Source organism: Mercenaria mercenaria, chromosome 1 (assembly GCF_021730395.1).
Source record: "Mercenaria mercenaria strain notata chromosome 1, MADL_Memer_1, whole genome shotgun sequence".
Taxonomy (NCBI): Eukaryota; Metazoa; Mollusca; class Bivalvia; order Venerida; family Veneridae; genus Mercenaria; species Mercenaria mercenaria.
Window position 1 is genome coordinate 74,664,912 of NC_069361.1, and position 22,181 is coordinate 74,687,092.

Consider the following 22,181-nt stretch of genomic DNA (forward strand, 5'->3'; position numbering starts at 1 on the left):
TCATTTCTAGTTGTTTCTTAGATGATTGTCGTTCAATATCCAAAGTTTGAAATTCTATTATTGGGAAAATTTTCACCCCGGATTATAGCGTACGTCCTTAATATGCTGTTGAGCCTAAGGTCAATGCTGCTAAAAATAATAAAAAAACATGGTTCCTGCTAAATTCACTTTACTTTGGATTGATTTATTGAAATGAAACTTGCCTGATATGTAGCTTATGAAGAATAAAATCTGAAATTCCATGGCCTCTTTGTTTTGTCCTGGTGGATCATTACATACCTTGGTTTGTAGCATCCATGCATTTTAGACCTCTTTCAAATGTGTTCAAATTCTTCTTGGCCCCTTTTTAGAAATCATCAAAGCTTAGAAAAGAGAAATCATTCAACAGTTTCTCTCATTAAACACTGTAATTTGCTCTTAACTTAACTTAATCTTCAGCATCCTTGCATTGATCTCTGTCCAATTTCTTTATATGGTTCAGTTTGGCAATCACAGCTAAAACTAGAAAGAAAAAAAAAACTTTATACACTTCTCATGATTTCTTTGATGGATCGCCAAACAGGACATATAGTATCCTTGCATAGACCTCTTTGAAATTATGATAAAATTGTTCTGCTCAACCCCTTTTAAGGGCCTCAAGAGCTAAGAACAACTTCTTCTCATGGACAGTTTCTATGACCTTCAACAAACTTGGTCTGTAGTATTCCTGCTTGGACCTCTTAAATTGTTTTTCCAAATTGTTCTGTGTGATGCTATTTAGTGGAAGCTAGAACTAAAACTAGAAAAACTTTAATCTGGCAGAAATAATTACCTCAGAGAAACAAAGTATTGCCACAGGACACTTGTCCTTATCTCAGAGGTCAAGGCCACAATAAGGTGCCAGTTTTCATAATCAGATTCTGATGTTCTTTTGGCTGTAACTTTGACTTCAAAATGTATGAAGCTTTTATTTTTAATTGGCTCAAATTGTTGAGTCATTGAGCGCTGTTTCAAGAAACATTAGGGGCTTGGCATTGTTGCCCTTCGGGCATCAACATTCTAGTTTTAAGTATGATTAGTATGAAATATATGTGCCTACATTTTAATCAAACCAGTGTAATTCATACTCATATGAAAAGTAAAAAAAAAAAAGATTGATTCAGTTGCTAATTGAAGGGGTGGGGGGATTCACAATAAAAGCTGTTCGCAAAGATAAGAGCTTTGCTTTTGGAGCTTAGAGATCTATAAATTACATTTAGTAAATCCATCAGTCATTCCTTTCATTCTGAGTTAAGAGGTTTAAAAGGTCAGTAAGTCTGCATGAATTTTCCTGCTTTGTCTTTTTTGTCACATAAAGTATTAAACCTTTATATCTCAGGCTGTTTGCATGAATTTTGCAGAATTGAATTCCATTGCAGCACTGCATTTTTCTTTCAGTCAGTTGTATAAATCAATGGCAAGTGTTATTTTGATACCCCTCCCCACACTTTGAAAAGGAGGAGGTATATTCAAACTTCATAGAATGATTTAAGATGACCCTAGTTGATTTAAGGTTTAGTAGGCAAAATTTCAAGATTACAGTGAACTCTAGCCTGAATTTCATTTGTTTAAAATTCTATTTAACAATTTAAGAGTTGTTAAACACTTGTCCTAGAGTCAAACCTGTTTAGTTTTGAAACAAAAAAATCTAGTTGTCTGTTTTGAGTAGTGATACAATTAAACACTCTTTTTTTCTGTCAGAATGAGTAAACTTTCTGTAAAGTTTTCTAACCATTTTGGAATACTTTTTTTACTGCCAAGACACAGTTAATGGAAATATTAGTTAGTTTTGTTTTGACTTATTGTTGATGAATGTTGTACTTTCTGAATTTTTGTCAATATTGGCCCATCTAACCTGGAAAAACAAAAAGGGCTGATGTTTTTAATAAGCCAGGTTTTGTATTTAAAAAAATGAAGAAAAAGTTGAATTAATGTATTGAGTTTTAAGAAAATAATACACTTGGAGCCATGAGCATACTACATCATTATTACAAGAACTAAGTAGAATCCATACAAATAAATAACAATTAATCCATTCGGGAACCATTCAGGCGGCAATGTAAATGTCAAAGTTTTCCCCTCCTGTGAAAGAGAATCAGGGAATGTTAGTTAATTGAATATAATATATTTCCAGATTGTCAGACTAGCAGACAATTGCTTCATAATCTGAGGAAAATTATTCTATACTCGTCTTAGATACTCGTTTAAAAGTCAAGACTTTGTCATTAATATGTGATCTTTACGTATTTACGCAAAAGCTCCACCAAGTTCCATAGTCATATATTATGAGTTTGTATGATTTAAAAAAAAATCAATGATTTAATATTGTTGTTATGGTCATTTTCTTGAAAATTATCATTTTTATGCCCCTAAAGGTGGGCATATCAAAATCGTACTGTCCGTCCGTCAGTCAGGCTGTACCTCTGCAATCCGGAAGGGATTTTGAAATAACTTGGCGTAAATGTTCGCCATAATGAGCTGATGTGTCGTGCGCAAGACCCAACCCCCTAGCTCCAAGGTCAAGGTCACAGAGGTCAAAGATTAACAGGGTCTGTTTCGTGTCTGGTCCATAACTCTGCCATCCATGAAGGGATTTTGAAATAACTTGGCATAAATGTATATCATAATGAGACGATATGTTATGCACAAAATCCAGACCCCTAGCTCTAAGGTCAAGGTCACACTTAGAGGTTAAAGGTTAATATGGTCTGTTTCTTGTCCGGTCCATAACTCTGCCATTCGTCAAGGGATATTGAAATAACTTGGCAAAAATGGCATAAATGTTTTCCATAATGAGACGACATGTGATGCACAAGATCCAGGCCCCTAGCTCTAAGGTCAAGGTCACACTTAGAAGTCAAAGCCCCATGTGGTTTTGGGATGATCTGTGTATGAAAAAAATTGGAACCACTGCCTTATTCTTGCATAATCATAAGAGGCGACTCACTTAACACTTGGTTTTGCTGTATTACTTTGTGATTCCAGCAGGTATGCAAATTTTGATTCCATACCTCAGGTTTTTATTTCGATATAAATGAGATATGAAACCAAAATTTGTAATCCTGTTTGGCGCCATATAACCTATACTGTGTTGGTGCGCCGTAAAACACAAATAAATAAATAGAAGTCAAAGGTTAACATGGTCTGTTTCTTTTCTAGTCCATAACTCAATGAAGGTATTTTAAAATTACTTGGCATAAATGTTCCCTATAATGAGATGATATGTCATGCCCAAGACCCAGACTGCTAGCTCCAAGGTCAAGGTCACACTTAGAAGTCAAAGGTTAACATGGTCTGTTTCTTTTCTGGACCATAACTCTACCATTCATCAAGGGATTTGAAAATAATTTGACACAAATATTAACCACATTGAGAAGATGTGTTGGACTTACGACCCAATCTCTCAGGTAAAGGTCAAGGTCACAAAATGATTCATACCTAAACTATTCCGGCATATTTTGCGCAGACAACTGTAGCATTCTTGGGCATGTTTCGAGGGCATTTGTCATCAAGTGACAGCTCTTAATGTTAAGCTGTAGCTTTGAAACTTTTTGTAGAGCACTGAGCATCCGTAGGGGACTTAGTAAGACAAAAATCTCAACTGTCTCATGTATTTTGTCAGAATTATGATCCTTTTTATGTCTAGAAAATTTGTACTTCTTGGTTAAATTTTTGAAAACTGTATAAGCATTAAATTTAACTTTTTACACTGTTTTGTTGAGTATCTTTAGATGAGTAAGCAAAGAACTATAACTCTATCTTGCATATTGCCTAATAATTTTTAGAACTGTCCTTTTTTTCATCATTAAACATAGACATTCACCTTAAAAAAAAAACTAGTAAATCGCTATTCCGAGAAGGACATTAAATTTGAGGAAACATTGACCATGTCGTATAGGAGAGATCGTGTTTGTATACAAATCCGTTGCATTTTCTATTTTTAGCACTGATAAGACAGAGATCGGGTGGGCAGACACCGAGCGTCCATGTTTTTTGTAAACAGTGATGCTTTTCTAACGGCTTAAACTTCCTTAAAACACAAATTATATCAATAATTTTTTGATCAATGGAAAGGTTATAAAACATGCAATTTATTAATAACTTTAAATTATTGTTTTGAAGTAAAATGGATTAATTATGAACGCTTAACTTACAGTGTTTTTCTATTAAGTTTGAACATCGCTACGCCGCTATTAAAGTCATCTGTCATTTAAAATGGTAATTCATTTTAAAAAGATAATTGCATAGGAAAATATGAAAATGGTAAGCATTTCAAAATTTTTTTAATTTTTAAAATCCTTAAATAAACGAAAAAGTTATTAAAGATTAAAAATTCTGATCCAATACATAAACAATGTAAAAAACAATGGTTTTGCCAACCACCAGATAAACAGGTGTTAATGCGTGATGTCACGATGATCTCTCCTATTGGTGGAAAAATGAAAATTTCAACATAATAGTGGCATCTTGCATAACAGCTGGAATATAAACAAAAGTTCAGTTGCAATTTCTATGTTTTTGTAACTCCAGCTTTTCATATATTTTCAAAGAATTAACAGACTTGCAACTTCCCCCAGAAAATTTAAAATGATGTAGGTGTGGAATCTTAACTGTTGATATGACCATATATAGCTTAAGAATAGGAGAAAAAGATTTATAACGGGAAATAATCTGAACAGGAGAAGAAAAATGAAAAGTTTTAAAGGGAGGCAGTCACTGATTATTCTTTCATAGTATTTGTTTCTGTTTTGATCTCATGTGCGATCAGTGGCATTAACCTGAATACCAGGAAAGCTACTGTGTTTGAATTAGCTAATGATTTATTGCGATAGGATATTTTAATTGCATGTCATCTTGACCAAAAAGCACTTTTTGATACTGTTTGAGAACTATTTTTATTTGAATTATTCTTTTTAATCATGTATACATCATTATTACTCCGAGGCAGTCCTTTTGCTGTAACTTGGCTGATATAGTGTTGTTTTCTGTCTTTCAGTATATAAAGAACCACTTCCAAAACTTGAACTGGAATATCGAAGACGACACATTTACAGACAATACACCATATGGAACAAAACAATTCAATAATATTATAGTTACTTACGAACCTGAAGTTAAAAATAAGCTTGTGCTGTCATGCCACTATGAATCGAAAAATATGACAGACAGGAAAGGGAACGCATTTATTGCTGCTACTGATTCAGCCATTCCGTGTACAATTTTGTTGGATATTGCCTCGAAACTGGACTGTTCTTTAAGAAGGAAAAGGGAAAATAGAAAATTAGTAAGCATTTAAATTTTTCTTTTATTCAAAAATTTGTAAAAGTTTTATTTCCTTGATGACAACTGGTATTAGTTCCTGAATGGGAAACACAAATTAGGTACACTGAACATTTTACCAAAGATATGTCATTTAACCTTTAGTCTGCTGGCGACAAGAGAATCTGCCTTTGCGACCAGTGCAGACCAAGTGCTGGCTGATCATGGTTTGCACTGTTTTCTATTCAGTCAGTAAATGTTCAGTGAACACCCCTTTGATAAAGAAGTGGTACTGCCCAAAATGAATGATGGACCAATTCCGTTTTTAGAAATCTAGCAGGGTAAAAGATTAAAAGGTTAAAGACATCCATCCTCTGCATTCTCTGATATTGAAATTAGTTGGTAGTTTTTTTAAAAAAACAGAGAATTTGTAAAACAATCTAGGAACATTTTATCTGACTACATGTACATAAAATAAATTATTGTTTGAAATGAGGGTATCATAAAAAAGAATAAATAAATAAATAAAAATCTTTCTCAGGTAGGAAAGACTGAGACAAGTTGATAACAATCAATTAAGATGATAATTTTTTTAAGTGGAAAATAACCATCACATTTTTTTCTATACGCCATTTGTCATCTTCATTCTTAAAGTGTTTCTGAGTGAAATAAATTTACAAGAAACTGTTTGTTCTGTGTGAACAAAGCAAGATGACAGCTTAATTCTGTGTGAAATGTCTTAACACAGTAGGCAATGAGATATAGCAACTGTCCTGTGTTTTTCATGGAAATTAGATGGTTTATGATTAAATGACATCTTAAGTGGAGTCATGCAATTTGTTTTATTATTTATACAGAAGGTTCTTTGTGATTTACTGACATTCTCCCAAGAAATTCAGTTTTTGTTACCTGTCCACACAAAGTCCATAAAACCAAATGTTGTTTGTCAATATGCACGAAAAGCATTATATATTACAAAGTGGGAAAATGGTTCAATGTTTTACCATGTTTTTCAGCCTTTATCAGAAGATGTAACGATACAGATGATTTTCTTCGATGGTGAGGAAGCGTATAAAGAATGGACTGCAACAGATTCCCTTTATGGTTCCAGGCATTTAGCAAAGTGGTTACGTGATGCAGAGGACCCTTACTACCCGGGAACTAAAAGATTAGATAATATTGTAAGATGTTGATGTTGTTTATAATATGTTTTAAATTTTGCATTTCTTACTGCAGTCAAAGCAAAATCTCAAATTGTGTGAAACTAGTGCTGTTGTTGTGAATCCTGTATCCATTTATTGATGATAATCGTCAATTAATCGCAAAAAGTAGATAACTGCATTGACATGAAGAAGCATCTATCCGCTTTTTGTGCATCCGCCCTCCCCACCACCACCAATTTTTTATGGAGGCACTTGAATTTGCCCATGTCCATATATTGGTCAGTCCATGCATATTTCAAAAAAAATTTCACCTAGAGTCATCAAACCGCATGGGATCATTATTCAGAGATATGAAACATTATAAATTTCTTATTCAGCATGTGAAGTTGAGAACATTGGGTTTTGTTTGTGATTTACTCAGCTAACTAAGAGTTATGGCCCTTTACTTAGTAAAAAGTATGCACAGTTTTACTGCTCATAATACATTGAACATTAGATGGATTGTAAATTCAGAACTGATAAATAAATCCAAAAAATGAAATCTAAGAGAGTATTAGGATTTTAATTGCAATTTATCATGCTTCTACAAAAGGGTGGAAATTTGAACAATTATCTCCACGCCTTAATGACTGTTTTGTTTGACATTGTATTCTAATTAGTAAGTGAATCTCCCTTAATAATAAAATCAATGTGACAATTAGGTAAATGAGCTTCTGTTGCAGCAGCAATATCTTTGTGCATTAACATGAAAAAAACATGAATAGGTGGTATCGATGGAACTTGAAATTAGGGTGATATAACCTGCTTTCATGTTTCAAACACAAGGAGATATAATCTGCTACATCTAGACAAGCACAGGGTACATGCAAGTGGTAAATATCATTAAATATTCAAAACAGTAGACAGTAGCTATATAAAAAGAATGTTATCCTTTGAATAATTAATGGAGAAAGACATTTGAAGTGCTAATAGAAAACAAGTAGATACAGAGAAATCAAGAAAGAGTTTAATTTCTATCTGTAGGTTTGTGCTTGATTAAAGTGGAATTATGCGCATTTTTCAAGTAAAAATTCACCTGAAATAGATGTGTGTAAAAAGGGTGGAGGAAATTAAAGCTTTCAATTTTTGAAAAACATGTACACATTCTTTCATTTGCTAGAGTTGCAAATAAAGAGTAAAAACAAAGTAACTTTGTGAGTTTCAGGAAGTATGTATTTATAAAAAACACTCATACAGACTACTAAAAATAGATTGAAAAACACTCATATAACTATAAAAAAAAATAGGTTGAAAAAAACTCATATAGACTGTAAAAAAAAAGGGTGGAAAACACTCCTGTAAACTACATGTATAAAAAAATATGCAGAAAATCTCTCTAAGGCCATCCAAAATTGAAACTGATTGATCAGTAGTTCGTGGGAATGACCTCATCAAAGATTTCGTTATTGAGAAGAAAAATAAAATACAACTTCATTGTATTTGCATGTACAGAAAAAAAATCTTTGAAAATTATATATAATATTTTTTGATTACGTGGCCAGTCAATAACAGTAAAATGTTCAGTCAACAGGTTTTAAACACTACTTTTGCTTAAAAGCACTAACCACCAGATTTTGGCTAAAAATTATTTTTCTTTCATATTGAAGTTTGGTCGTATTGTGAACATTAGAATATGAGTTTTTGTTTCTAAACTACTTTAAAAGTACCAAATCAAGAAAAAAAAGATGACTGTATTGGGAATTGAACCCGGACTGCTGCGGCAATTTCCGCTGTCGCTACCAATAGCTCTATGGAGGATTTAGTGTTCAATGTGTGTTAAATATACATACCGGTATTTATAATCAAGGCAGTTTACCTCGAGTAAAGCGTTACAAACGCTTTTCGATTTTCATTGTAAAAATTAGTAAAAACAACTAATTCTCATGACGTGTTTCTGTAACATATAGTCTGTCAGTAATTATGTTTCAAAACATTCTTAAGAAATATAGCATTAATTTCCAGATATCTAACAAAAATTTTGTTGTTGTTGTCGAACGATCTGGAGGCCAGTGCCTTTAAAAACTGACACTGATCTCTTAAATGATGGGCCACTTCTGTGGTCAGGGCTATTTCTATTCTCTGGAAAGTGAACAGAATACATTACATGTATTTCAAAGCAGTTCACTTATAGACTTGAAAAGCTCTCTGAAAAAGTATTTTTAAAGAACATTCATGTAAATAATAAAATATAATTAAAAATTATCAATAAGCTCTCTAAAATGTATTTATAAAAACACTCATGTAAACTATAAAATTATGTAGAAAAGCTCTCCAAAAAGTGTTCATAAAACATTTAGGGCTTAGAGCGAAACCGGTCTATCTGCTTCTATTTCTATATACAGATAGACTAGTTTTGCTGATATGTACACTAAAAGTATATGTAGAAAAACTATGTAAAATAGAAGAGCTATTTAAGATGTACTTAATATCGTTCTTTTTAAATATCAACATTAAAGATACTAATTCATAATATATGATAGTCTTGTTGCTTTGATCTGGAAAAAAATGAAGTCGAAATAGAATTTTAAATTTATGTTTAACCAAAATTGGCTTATATTAAAAAAGAAAACCATCAAAATAGAAGTTGATTTTTTTTAAATTTTAGAAGTTCGGAAGTGCTGAAGAAATGACATGACTGTATGATATAATCTTTATCAAGAATTTAAAATGAAATCAATGTAAAACACTTGCCATTTGTTGATTATGAGGACAAAGATTTAAATCTAAAAGCTTTTAAAGCCTTTAAGAAGCCCTTGAATAGATAGTTTGACAGATGTAGTAATGGGTAAACCTTTTTGGGAATATCACCATTTAAATTTAGAGTTTTATTCTTTTATTCTTAACAGTTCCAGATCTTTCTCTTAGGAGATTAATTTTAATGTCTCTGATAAAGCTGTTAAAATCAGTAATGCTTTTAAAGGTTTTGCTGCTACACTTATGTCAGAATATCATCATTTTCAAAACATATGAAAATATATAGACAAGAGACTTTATCAGTTCATCTTAAGGTAGTGGACCTGTATTTGCAGTAATTTCCACATAATTATGTACTCTTGTAAGGCATTTTGTCATTTTCGGATGATAATGTTGCTCATGCAAGTATCAAGCTTTCCTTTCATACCAGATAATGCTGAATTCACATGTGAAGAATATGCAAACAGAAATTTCTGATTGTCAGTATGGGTGCGCTACCTTAAGGGTAGTCTGTGTTCAGACCCTATGTTTTGTTTACAGGAGATAATTTCTGAGGCTGTTCAAATTGTATTTGAATATGCCCCTTTTCTCCTCAGACCATTCAGAGCCAGGAAAGATCGGTCAGAATATAATATAGAGTAATGATTAAAAAAATCAACAATAGATTATGTAGTCAGTAGCCAGACTGCCTTAAGAGGTACACCTTCAGAATCATTCAAAATATTTGAAATAAAGAATTTGTTAATCCATAGAAAATTTTAATTATTGGTTTGTTTTAGAGTAAGATGGTAATGATTTTCACTGAGTGAACACCAGATGCAGTGTTTTCACAAGGCGAAAATGTAAATTCTGGTGTTTGAGAGTGAAAGGTATAATTTATCATACATGTAAAAGAAGCAAATTTTCTCATAATTTTATACCTTTTGAATGGTTTTAACCAAAGTTAGCTTGTAACCAGAGAAAATTATATTTGATATTTTTCACTGCTATAATATTAATTTCAAAACTTGTTCAATAAAATGCTTTATTTCTATTTTCAGAGTCTCTTTGTTTTGCTGGATTTGATTGGAACATCTGATGTAGTTTTCAAAAACTTTTTCCTTAAGACAGATCCTCATTTTACATGGTTACAGAAAATAGGTAATTTAATTTTCAAGTCAATCTACTTGATATGTACTGTTAGGAAAGAGCATCTGTTATAGGCGGATGCATAGCTGTCTAAATGTGAATACATAGTTACTTCCATATTTTTCTGAGGTCCTCACTCAAATTTGTCCAAATGGTTTTGCTTGACTTATTTTAGGTGCTGCAACTATTTTTCATGAGCTAAAAACAGATAAAAAGGTTATGGATCTTCCCCATATTTAGGCAGAAGCATCCTTGTATGGACTTCAATCAATTTGTTCAAATGGTTTTGCTGGCTTCCAGAGCTAAAAATAGAAAAGACCATTACACAATTTCTTCCTATGAACCACTGGATAGATTTTCACTAAGCTTGGTCTGTAGCAATCTTGTATTATCCTCCCTCAATTTGTCCAAGAGGTTATGCTTTGCCTCTTTTAGGGACTGCCAGAACTAAAAATAGAAAAAATATTTTTCATGAATCAGATGTTGGACCTCAACAAGACTTGTTCTGCAGCATACTTGTATTGACATCTCACAAGTTTGTTCAAATTGTTATTCCTGGCCCCCAAAGCCAGGAGCTAAAAAACAGATAAACCTTTAACCCTTACCCTGCTAATCTTCTATATTGAACTTGTCCATCTTTCAATTTGGACAGTAAACATTGACCTTTAAAAAGGGGCACTGACAAAAAATATACTGACCGAATTGCAAACAGTGTAGATCTTGATTAGACTGCATGGATGTGCAGGCTGATCAAGATCTACACTGGACGCAAAGGCAGAATCATACGTGTCCAGCATGGTAAGTGTTAAACAAACTCTTCTAATGAACACTTGAAGGTGTTGTTTGACCCCTTGGGGTTTCAGCAGCTGATAAGTTTTTATGCCCCGAAAGGGAGGCATATTAGTTTTCAACTGTCCGTCCGTTCGTTAGTTCTTTCGTTCATTCGTCATAACGTTAACTTTTGGCATGAAGGCACTTTAGTCACGAACCATTGCACCAAGGACCTTCAAACTTCACATGCTGATGGTACTCATCGAGTACACGACCCCTACTGACTTTGGGGTTACAAGGTCAAAGGTCAAGGCGCTGCTGGGGCATTTGTCACCATAGTGACAGCTCTTGTTAAACAACTTCTTCTCATGAAGTTTTTTACCAAACTTGATCTTTAGCACCTTTGGCTGGACCTCTAAGTTTACTTAAATAGTTACATAGTTTTTGGGCCATCAAAGTAAAAAAATGCTTTAATTTTGAGCTTTTAATAATCTGTTAAATGTATGCACACCAAACTCGGTCAGAAGCAGGATCAAAATGTCAAGGTTCTCAGCTGAGGGACTAAATATGCCCATTTTGTCATTGAATAGCTCATATAGAATGAGATTTTAAAAATTCAGTTGATTGTCGTCTTTTACAAGAACAAAAAAGTGTAATCAATATTGTAATTTTAACACGGTGACCATAGACTGTTGTTAAAAACTAATGAAAGTGTACATGTATGTCTGCTCATACATAATTATTTCGATGCAATCTCATATCAATTGAAAAGGAATTTATTGTTTAACATTTGTTTTATTTTGTATCTTACTTTAAGAAGTTCTTCTTTGCAAATTCACTAAAATTTTATTTTAATTTTCATTCCATAATTTATACATGCTTTCAGGTATATTTAATTTTTTTTTCATATTTTCAGAAAAATCATTAAAGAAGGCAGGACTTTTAAATCCTAATGGTTTGCGTGTAGCAGGTGTTCAGGATAAAGTACTTTTCTCCAGTGCTAGACCTTGGGGTGGTATAGAAGATGATCATAAACCATTCTTACATGCAAGACCAGGTGAAATTTCTGTTTGTTTGTTCAAGAAATAATATGAGCCGTGCCATGGGAAAACCAACATAGTGTGTTTGCGACCAGCATGGATCCAGACCAGCCTGCGCATCCGCGCAGTCTGGTCAGGATCCATGCTGTTCGCTTTCAAAGTGTATTGCAATTAGAGAAAAGGTAAGCGAACAGCATGGATCCTGACCAGACTGCGCGGATGCGCAGACTGGTCTGGACCCATGCTGGTCGCAAACCCACTATGTTGGTTTTCTCATGGCACGGCTCATATATCCCAAACAGTGATTTGCCATTTGAATGAAATCATTGCTTGCAATAAAGATGCAAAAGAAATGATATCACAATGGTGCAGACGTAGTGATATAATAATATGCATCTGAATAATAACAATGATTTTGTTCAAGAGAAAAATGTCAATGTTTCTGATATATTGTTTTGATTCTTACATGAAATCACAGTTTATTAGGTGTATCCTTAATGATTATATACCAAGTATTTGCCTATTTTTTGTGATTTTCTTTATGGCTTGCCACTATAATGTTTGACGCTATGGCATAGTATTTTTAACATAGAGTGAATTGTTACATCATAGCATAGCTTTCAGTCTTCTTTGTTTAATATGAAAGCAAATCATGTTCTGTTAGAGTATGGGTTAAATGCTGCTTTTCAGCAGAGTTTCAGTTAAATAAGGACAGACCGTTCACGAAACCAGTGTTGCTGCATTCTGTACAATTGCTAGTCATTTTCTTAACAAAGACAACTTCCCCAGATCCATCAGAGGTGGAGGACTACTTTATGTTCTGTCAAATCATCACTAAGACCTTGGCCTCATTTGAGGATCAAACCTGTGACCTCTATATTCATAGTCTTATGCTGTTCCATCTGAACTACCAGGGCGAGCTTTAACTGGACACCTAGTGCTGGCACATTAAACACGTTTTTGGCCATCTACCCATTGTCTTACCCAGTCAGCTGAGCTTTTTAGCTTTTTACACTTAGGCCTATTGGGATGAACACTATGTAAGGATCAATCTTTCCACCTTTATTTTGCCAGACATGTTTAGAATATTCATTTGCCGACAGTTCTGTTGTGCAAGATAAGTTGTCCTTAATTTCTGAAATCAGGTGTTAAAATAGTGTTTACATCATTCATGACGGAATGTATCTTAGGTAACCCGCTAACAAAATTTTTTCAAGTTATTTCAATTTTACAAAAATGATGTTCTAAGTCTTATCACTTGTTTATAGCTAAAAATATTTCAGTGAAACAATACCTTCATAGAATATTTCAGTTCACACTTGCACAATCAATGCTCTCAATGTGAGCTATTGTAATTTCTTATCATCTCTCCGTCTGTCTGCCCTATATCCACCTGTGATCATTTTCTTCAAACAACATCTCTTCTGATCTGGTGGTTGTAAATGGATGAAACTTAGCATGATCCTGTATGCAATTGTTCAAACAGTTCTGCTTGGTTGCGCAAAGGAGTCAATATAGCTAGAATTAGAAAAGTCTTCAAATGAAATCTCCTCCAGAAACTGGTCTAATATTGAAATCATTTCATTGAAGTATTCATTTGGTGACCCTCCACCAAGATTGTCCAAATTATTCCAACTCGTCAGTAAGCATGGCCACTAGACTGAGTTTGAATGGCCACTTTTCCCAGTTTGAAATTAATAAAAACTTTAAAAATCTTGTCAGAAACTGCCAGAACTGCCTTAACTACCATGGTAGTTATAGCTAAAAATAGTGAAAGCTCCATAAGCCATCTCCTAAACCATGCTTCAGTTTTGAATAAATTCACAGAAAAGTTCGTTAAATGTGTGACTTTCTACTAAAACTGTAACAGACGTCTTGATTAAGTCAAAACAAAACATGGCTGCTGGGGACATGTCTGTTTTCCTATTATATGACTCTTTTGAAAGGTTTGAAAATCTTACCTTCTAAATTTGCATGTCAGTTTTCAAAGTCATTCAGCAGAAATGTTTCTGTTATACATGATTGAACTGTAAATTCTGGTAACTGATATCTAACTACTATTATGGTCTTTTTGTTCAAGATTTACTTCACATAATTATAGCTTGTTAAATTTTTCATTTTTTAGATCTGCCTGTATTACATTTGATATCAGCACCATTCCCACACGTCTGGCACACAATGGCAGACAATGCAGCAGCCATCAACTGGGACGTCACAGATAATTTCAACAGAATATTCCGAGTGTTTGTTGCCAACTACTTACATCTCTCAGCTGTTGTATGCAGAAAATAGACTGGTTTAGATATACATTCCAGGAGGACTGATGCCATAACAACCAACAAAATGGCTGACAATAAAAAGAAATAAATATTTTGAAGAAAGGTTGACAAATGGAAAGACGATTACAATATAGATTACCACCCAACAAATTGAAAATGATGAATAATGATGAATAATTATCATCTCAGGGCTACATATAAATGAGGGAAAATATTAAATAATGTTAAAGAATTATTTGCAAAAATGTGTCTTCCATCAAACAGTTAAGGTACTGTAAAATCATCTAATTCTGTGGGCTTAAAATTTCATGGTCTTGGTAAAATTGGCTGTTTCATTGGGATATGAATCTTAGAATTTTACTTCTGAGGACAAAACTTGTTCAACTTGGTTAAACACAGCCAAGAAATCCACAAAAATTAGTTCCCCACAAAAATTAATGATTTCACAGTATCTAAGGTGTCTAAAATACTTGTGCGCAAGTCTTGTATTAGATTTCTAGTCAAAATGGACATGACTTAGATTGGTCGTAGTAGACTGATGCTTGTATTTTCATGGCTTTATTCTTTGATTTGTTTGTAAGAATCTTAATTTTATGATTATTGATTGATGTCAAATCACTAAATATATTCAGGGGATAATAGGTGTCAAACAGCTAAATTTATAGAGGATTATAGGAAATTGCCAAAAAAATTTGTTTTGTGTTGTGCCAAACCTTAAAAAAATTGACTGGTAATTAGAAAAAAATTGTGTTTGTCTTACTGATTAAAAAATCATATTTTATTCATTGAACATAAGATTAAATTTACTTTGAGGTAAATAACTTTTTTGAGATTCCGAATTTATTTTTAGTTGTTGAGGACATAAAACATTTATATCATTCTTATTTTTGAACTTTTTGTTTCTACATGATCAGTTATGTCTTTATTCTTTTAATTTTTGTTTTGAATTCAAGTTAATGTTTATCGTTGATTGTTACAACCCATATAGTAACATGTATTTTGTATAGTATACATGTATTGTGAAAGCATAGTTAGGGAAAACCAAATGTTACATAACAATCAACATTAACTGCTACATTCACGTGCTGGTCATGTGATAGAAAACTATGATATCTGCATCACCGATAAGTTCTTTATGAAGTTTGTTTTTTTATTAGCTTTACTTGGGGAACAGCTGCTACTGTGAATGCTACTGTGTATGTTATGTTTGTGACTCATCAAAAGTGTTGAAGTGTGTTCACATCATTAAGTGAGTGAATGAATGGTGTTTTCATTTTAAACTTGACTATACAAAGTATATGGAGAGCTATCCTACTCACCCCGGGCATCAGCATCAACATCTTTCCTCGTCCCCACCTTGGTTGAAGGTTTTTTTACACTTTCTATTTTTTCTCCATTTCCCTGTAATAACCTGATGGATTTCTTTTAAACTTAAAAGAGTTATTCCTCATCATCACCCACATCATATGGCACAAGTGCTATAAATCTCACACCAATATTTCATGAATTATCCACCCATTTTACTTAGAATTTCAGGTTAAAGTTTTCATGCACTTCCACTCTATCTCAGTTATCCTAAATGGTGGCAAGAGTTGTGCACCAGTATTTTATGAATTATGCCCCATTTTTGCTTAGAATTATACTTATGTAGTGTTTTGATACTCTTTATCTTTACCTCTCTTATTACTTAATATTTTTGACACAGACTCAAGCTACTGTGCAATATCTTCATCCACCATTGGAGTCATCAAACACTCCAGTGACAGCTCCAGTTTCCTCAGATGTGCCCAGTTTCACTATCCATCATCATAATAGTCTAGTGTGCTGTCTCCTGTGACAGCTCTTGTTGAAAAACTGGTTTTGTCTATCCATTTCATATTGTTAACACTGTCTTTTAAAAATCTGTGGAATATTTGTTGGTTCACCAGTTGTGTAACAGTTTGTTGTTGTTTTTTTTTTTAAATAAATTATTAATCAAAATCACAAGTTTCACACCATTTTATTGTGGTGGTTTTGAGGATTTTTTTTGGTATTTTTGAAGATATCTTTATTTACCTGAAGCCAAAAAAGTGTTTGCAATAGGAGAATTCCTGACTAAAATTTCAGTCCAGATTGTATAAAATTGTTCCTAAGACATACTGTTTTTATGTAGATGATTTATTGAATAGAGTGAAAAAGTACAAATTTTTCGAACAAATTTTTTGTCTGAAATAACTTATGTTAACCATAGAAAATTCACCAAAACGATATTTATTAAGTAAGAAAAAATCAGTAAACCACATTATCTTTTAAAAAGTAAGTTTCTATTTCCCCTCAATGAGTTCTTAAAAATGATGCATAATATAAGTGTTTTCACAGGCATAAAAGATGGAAGTGGTGTAAAATTTTGTTACAGAAAAGATGAATGAACAGTATTTGAGTACTGCTGTAAAACAGTAGGGTTTTGCGGCCAGTCTGGATCCAGATCAACTTGGACATGCAGCCAGTCTGGATCCAGATCAATCTGGACATGTGACCAGTCTGGATCCAGATCAACCTGGACATGTGACCAGTCTGGATCCAGATCAACCTGGACATGCGACCAGTCTGGATCCAGATCAACCTGGACATCTGTACAGTCTGGTCTGAATGCAAACTGTTTATCAGTATGCAGTATACTGAAATTAATAAACAAAAGAGCACCGGATCCTTACTGATCACAAAGCCCGAACATTGGTTTCTGTTTCAATGGGGCTCATTTTTTTCTATGTTTATTCAGCAATAACCTGACACATTGTACCTCTTCATGTGAAGTTTTCACTTTAGAATGTTTTGCATCATATGTTTAACACAAGTAAAATGTATATTATGTTAGTTCTTGGTAATGTTGTGCTGATTGTTTAGTTGTTGTCATGTTATTTTAAATTATGTTTAGCTATCCCACCGATCATGAAGTTTTTAAAATTTTATTGTTAAAAAGTAGATAATCAAAATGATATAGACATGTTTAGCATCTACATCTGATATCATTCATTTAGTTTGAGGTCTGTGAGTATAAAGAATAAAATGTAAGCTTTTAAAATTTACTATACATATGACACTTGGGTGATATCTTATTTTGGGATATTTTTAACATTACTTATAACTGGCAGATTACTATAATTATCATTGTTTTCTTCTATTAAGTAACTGTTCCTATGTTAAAGATGTCCATCAATATTTGGTTCTAATTCCTGTTAATTGGAAAGTTTACTTTCAGAACAATTGTGAAGTTATGGTATAACTTTGATTACTTTGTGTTTATTTAGATACTGATATTTCAAGTACATGTATATCATTTTAATGATAATTATTTTCACAGATAAAGACAACAGATTAAGCTGTTTTAGAAATTTTTAGAATGCATGTTCTTAAATGTGTCCTAAAAGTATGCATAAACTTACAGGCATGATGAATCTCACATGACTTATTGTCAGCTAAGCACAAAAAAAAATAATTTATTGCTTTCATATAGCAGTGTAATACATTTTTGGTGGAGGTGACAAATAGTGCTTTCAAGAGATACAGACTACATTCATTCAAAACATTTATATTAAATTTATAGATTGTAACCTAAGACTTTGATTGTTATGCCCCACTTTGACAAAGAGGTGTTAAATTGCTGCTCATTGCTGTTTGTCCATCTCTTGGTAGACCATTTGTTTTCTGAGCATTAATAAGAGAATGCTTGGTTTTAAAGAATGATGCCTGATGACACCTGTTGTTGATGGGGTTAGTAAACCAAAGAAATAATGCATCTATGGTCAGTATTTGACCCCTATCATCTTAAGTGTCAGTAGAATATAGGTCAAGGTCACTTTGAGACTTAAATTGTTTCCGCTAAACCTTTTGCTATACAGTTGTTGAACTTCACTAGATGATTGCCTTTTGTCATTATATGACCACTATTATTGTAAGTGTCTGTAAGTTATAGGTCAAATTGGTCACTGTTTCTTTGAGACTTAAATTGTTTCTGCTAAACATTTTGGCTTGCAGTTGTTAAACTTCATTGGATGATTGTCTGTTGTCAGGGATTGAGTATTTCAAAGGTCAAGGTCTCAGTAACACTGAGACTTAAATTTTTTTAACACAATTAATTGAATAATGATTCGTCTTATAATTATCAAACTCCATAGGCAGATTGTCTGTGGTCAGTAGATTATGTCTGTTGTCAAGGAGCCAGTATATCAAAGGTCAGTTGCTGTGACCTTAAAACTGGAAATGATTTCTGCTAAATAACAATTTATTATTTTGTATACACTTGTCAAGCTTCATAGGGTGATTGCCTATGGTCAACAATTGATCCTTTTTGTTTTGGGAGTCAGTAGGTCAAATGTCAAGGTTACAGTGGTTTGAAACTGAAAATGACTTGTGCTCATTAAGTAAATTACCCCTTCGCTTATAGCCTTAAACATTTTAGGATGACTGCCTGTGTTTTGTTGATATCTCGTAATGTTTTGTAGGTAAAGTACATGGTAACTTAGAGACAGAAAATGGTTTAAGAGGGGATTAGCTTACAGTCATCAGACTTAAAAACTGGAAATGGTTTTTACTCATTATGCAAAGAACCCATTTTATCATTTTATGGCTTATGGTCTTAAAGGTCATAGGATGGTTGCCAGTTGTCAGTAGATGACCTCTATTGTTTTTTATGTCAGTAGGTTAAAGGTCATGGTCACAGTGATCTGTTGACGGAAAATGCTTTCTGATGAATAAAGAATGCTTTGGCTCACAGTCTTCATAGGCTGGTTGCCTGTAGTCAAAGGACACAGCATACAATAACATATCCACTTGTCTCTGACAGGCATTCATTGGGAGCATATGCGTTTTACAAACAGCTCTTGGTATTGTTTGTTTTTGTTCATTCATTTTTATGTTCAAAGTTATGTCTGCAGATATAAATATATATATATCATTGTTCAAAATAAATCATATTTTCCTAATATCCGTTTCTTATTGATGTGCATCTCTTTTAGAATGTTTCATTTTTATAGCATTTATTTTGCATCAAATGTAGAAAAAATGCTTATAACTCGGAAGTTATCAATGCTCAGTGATGGCTTCCTTAAATTCTGACCAGTACTTTTGGAAAGTGATTGTAGATACTGATGGCAAATTCTGCTATCATCAGGATTTAAAGGCTGAGGTCCCAGTCTGATTCTCTACCACTGTGTCTCAGAACTGATTATGAGCTGTCGAGAATTACTTAGCTGTGGGCTGGTTTCTGGATGAGTACGAACTGGGCATTAAATTAGACTGAAATGAAATGGGTGGTTATATCATAAGCTCATCTAGATCAGCCCTGGTTGTTATCATGATGGTGCACCCATAGGCCTGGCTGGAAAAAGATTCAATAATTTCAAGCATTCTTAGTATAAGCTAAACAAGTTCATAATACACAATATAGGAATTTCCTGCTGGTGGAAGTTTGCTCAATAAAACTTGTATGCGCAATTTATCCTAACTCAAAACCATGAAATTTCTTGCTGTCTGTAATACATTTGGCGACAAGTGATTCTGCCTCTGCAATCAGTGGATCCAAGATCAGCCTGCATGGTTGTGCAGGCTGATCTTTGTATGCACTGTTCGCTATTCTGAACTGCCCAAATTGACTGATGGATCAATTCATTTTCTTTCTTAATATATGTTTGTAGGTAATGAATAAACGCATAGAATCTGTTACAGAAATAGAAAAATATAGCAGTGTCTCAACCAAAAGCAGGATACAATTTACTTATATTATTTAAAACGGGAGAGTTTCAAACCTGGTCTGATTTCATAAAGACAAATATGTTAACCAGATTTTATACAGAATAAATAAAAATGTGATCTCTTAGAGTGTTAACGAGGGTTTTCTATTATTTCACCAAGTCAAACCAGATGATCCAGTCTCGAGCCTGATCTAGATTTAATATTAAAGAAGGATTCTGACCAGAATATATTGACCTACTTTATATAGCCACATGACCAATATTCAAGTTTTACTTGACCAAAGCTTCGTGCATACAAACATTCTGGCTAAGTTCCATGAAGATCCAGCTGGAAAGATAGCCTCGTGTCTTAACAAGATCATTCTATGATTTGACCTAGTGACCTACTTTTTACCCCTGATGACCCAGCTTCAAACTTCGGAAGCTCATAACTCCCCTTCAGCAATACGATGAGTTAATTTGGAAATAATTTAAGAATTACTAGTATTCAAATTAGTTATGGTTCAAGATTACGCTCAACACTTCCACACATTGTAGTCTACCATTGTATCGAGTTATGAGAAAGTTCTCTTGGTGGTCGTAGTTGTCTCAGTACGGACAAAAGTATTAGAAGCAGATAGTAAAAAGCCATTCAAATATGTGAATAGGTGAGAATTGTGTTGATGTCGTAAAACCCATTCAATGGAAAAAAAATGGTCATTAGTAGTTGAAGATGTTACGAATATGGTATCAGAAGAGTTGTCTTCTTTGAAAGTCGACGTTTTGTTCAAAGCTCTTTCTTATATCATACCGAGGCATAACTGGTTTAAATCTATAGTTGGCAGTAGCAAGGGCCATCCAGTCTACGTGCGGTATGTTAAAATCTTCAGTTATTATGAGGACGCATTTCTTGGCTAGTTTCTGCAAGGAAATAGTATTTGACTGATGAATAAGAACACTAGTCTTTAATACTTTGTTGTGTGGTTTGTAGAAGACCAACGATTTAGTGACCTTCTCGTCTGCAAACTGATCAACTCGGTGTGTTAGGTTTATACTGGATGTTTAGGCCTAGCCACTTTTCACCCTCGACATTTTTCAGAAAATGCTATTTTTGCATTCGGACCTGTACGTGTTTCAAATAATTACTGACTTAGTTATTATAAATGCACTGAAAATAAGAAGGGTATTTTAAATTACTGGCAACCATTTTGGATTTTTTTTCGAATCGCACAATGATGCGACACCATCACCCGCTTACGATATTTGTCTAATTATTCTCTGAACCTCTCATGCGCGCAGACAACCCCTCACGGACTGTATGAAGTGATTTTTAACAAAGCTTTTATCCTGCCCCACAATTATTACTTTCACTTTACATTTTCAATTCTTTATTTTCTAAATTTTCTTAATCCGGACAGAACAGTCGAATTCTGAGACAAGGATTATCAATTCTTTCAAGTTATTTTGAAAATTAAGTTGGAAGCGGGATGGCTACTTGTACAAGATGGTGATATATCTTGTGGAACATGACTAGTTTGGAGTCTGTAGGCGTCTCTTCTCAAGTGTGCTCCAGCCTATATGGTATTCTGCAGCTCCGTTACGCTAATGTATCGTGAATAATTGTTTTTAAGGTGGAATGCGCCCCAAATTTTTTCGCCGAATATTGTCTTGAAATTTATACTGTAAAAAAAATCAGGATATATGCGATTGAGTTCCGGTTTTACTTTGTCGCCATATTGTTCGTGGTTTTTGCTATTGTGTTAGAAACATGGCCACTGACGTCAGTTTTCGTGCAATGCCGAGTTCCGGGTGTTTAAGGCATTTTTCCTTTCCTACGCTCTGAATGTCATACAAATAAAAAATACAAAATAATGTTCATTTCGCAAACAGAAAATACTACTCAATGGTATAAAATTCAGTGAAATGAAATTGATGCTTAGGACGTCAGTGACGATTTTGTGACGTCAGAACGGAAAAAATCACGTCAAGTTTTGCTGAAAATTTTGCCTTAAAATTCAGTTTATTAAAACTCGGCTCGATAAAAAAACCGTATAATTTTGATATGTTGTTTCGCAATGTGTG

General features: G+C 33.5%; 1 protein-coding gene across 2 annotated transcripts in view; it reads left to right on the top strand.

Moving 5' to 3' along the window:
* LOC123533783 (glutaminyl-peptide cyclotransferase-like) overlaps positions 1-19,352 on the top strand; it is a 40,622-nt gene extending 21,270 nt beyond the window's left edge. For both annotated transcript variants that reach the window (XM_045315663.2, XM_045315654.2), the window contains exons 3-7: positions 5,015-5,302; positions 6,294-6,458; positions 10,214-10,313; positions 11,989-12,129; positions 14,238-19,352. In XM_045315663.2, coding sequence (XP_045171598.2) covers positions 5,015-5,302; positions 6,294-6,458; positions 10,214-10,313; positions 11,989-12,129; positions 14,238-14,404 — 861 coding nt within the window. In that variant the 3' untranslated portion in view covers positions 14,405-19,352. The remainder of the gene's footprint in view (positions 1-5,014; positions 5,303-6,293; positions 6,459-10,213; positions 10,314-11,988; positions 12,130-14,237) is intronic.
* The last annotated feature ends 2,829 nt before the right edge of the window (positions 19,353-22,181 follow it).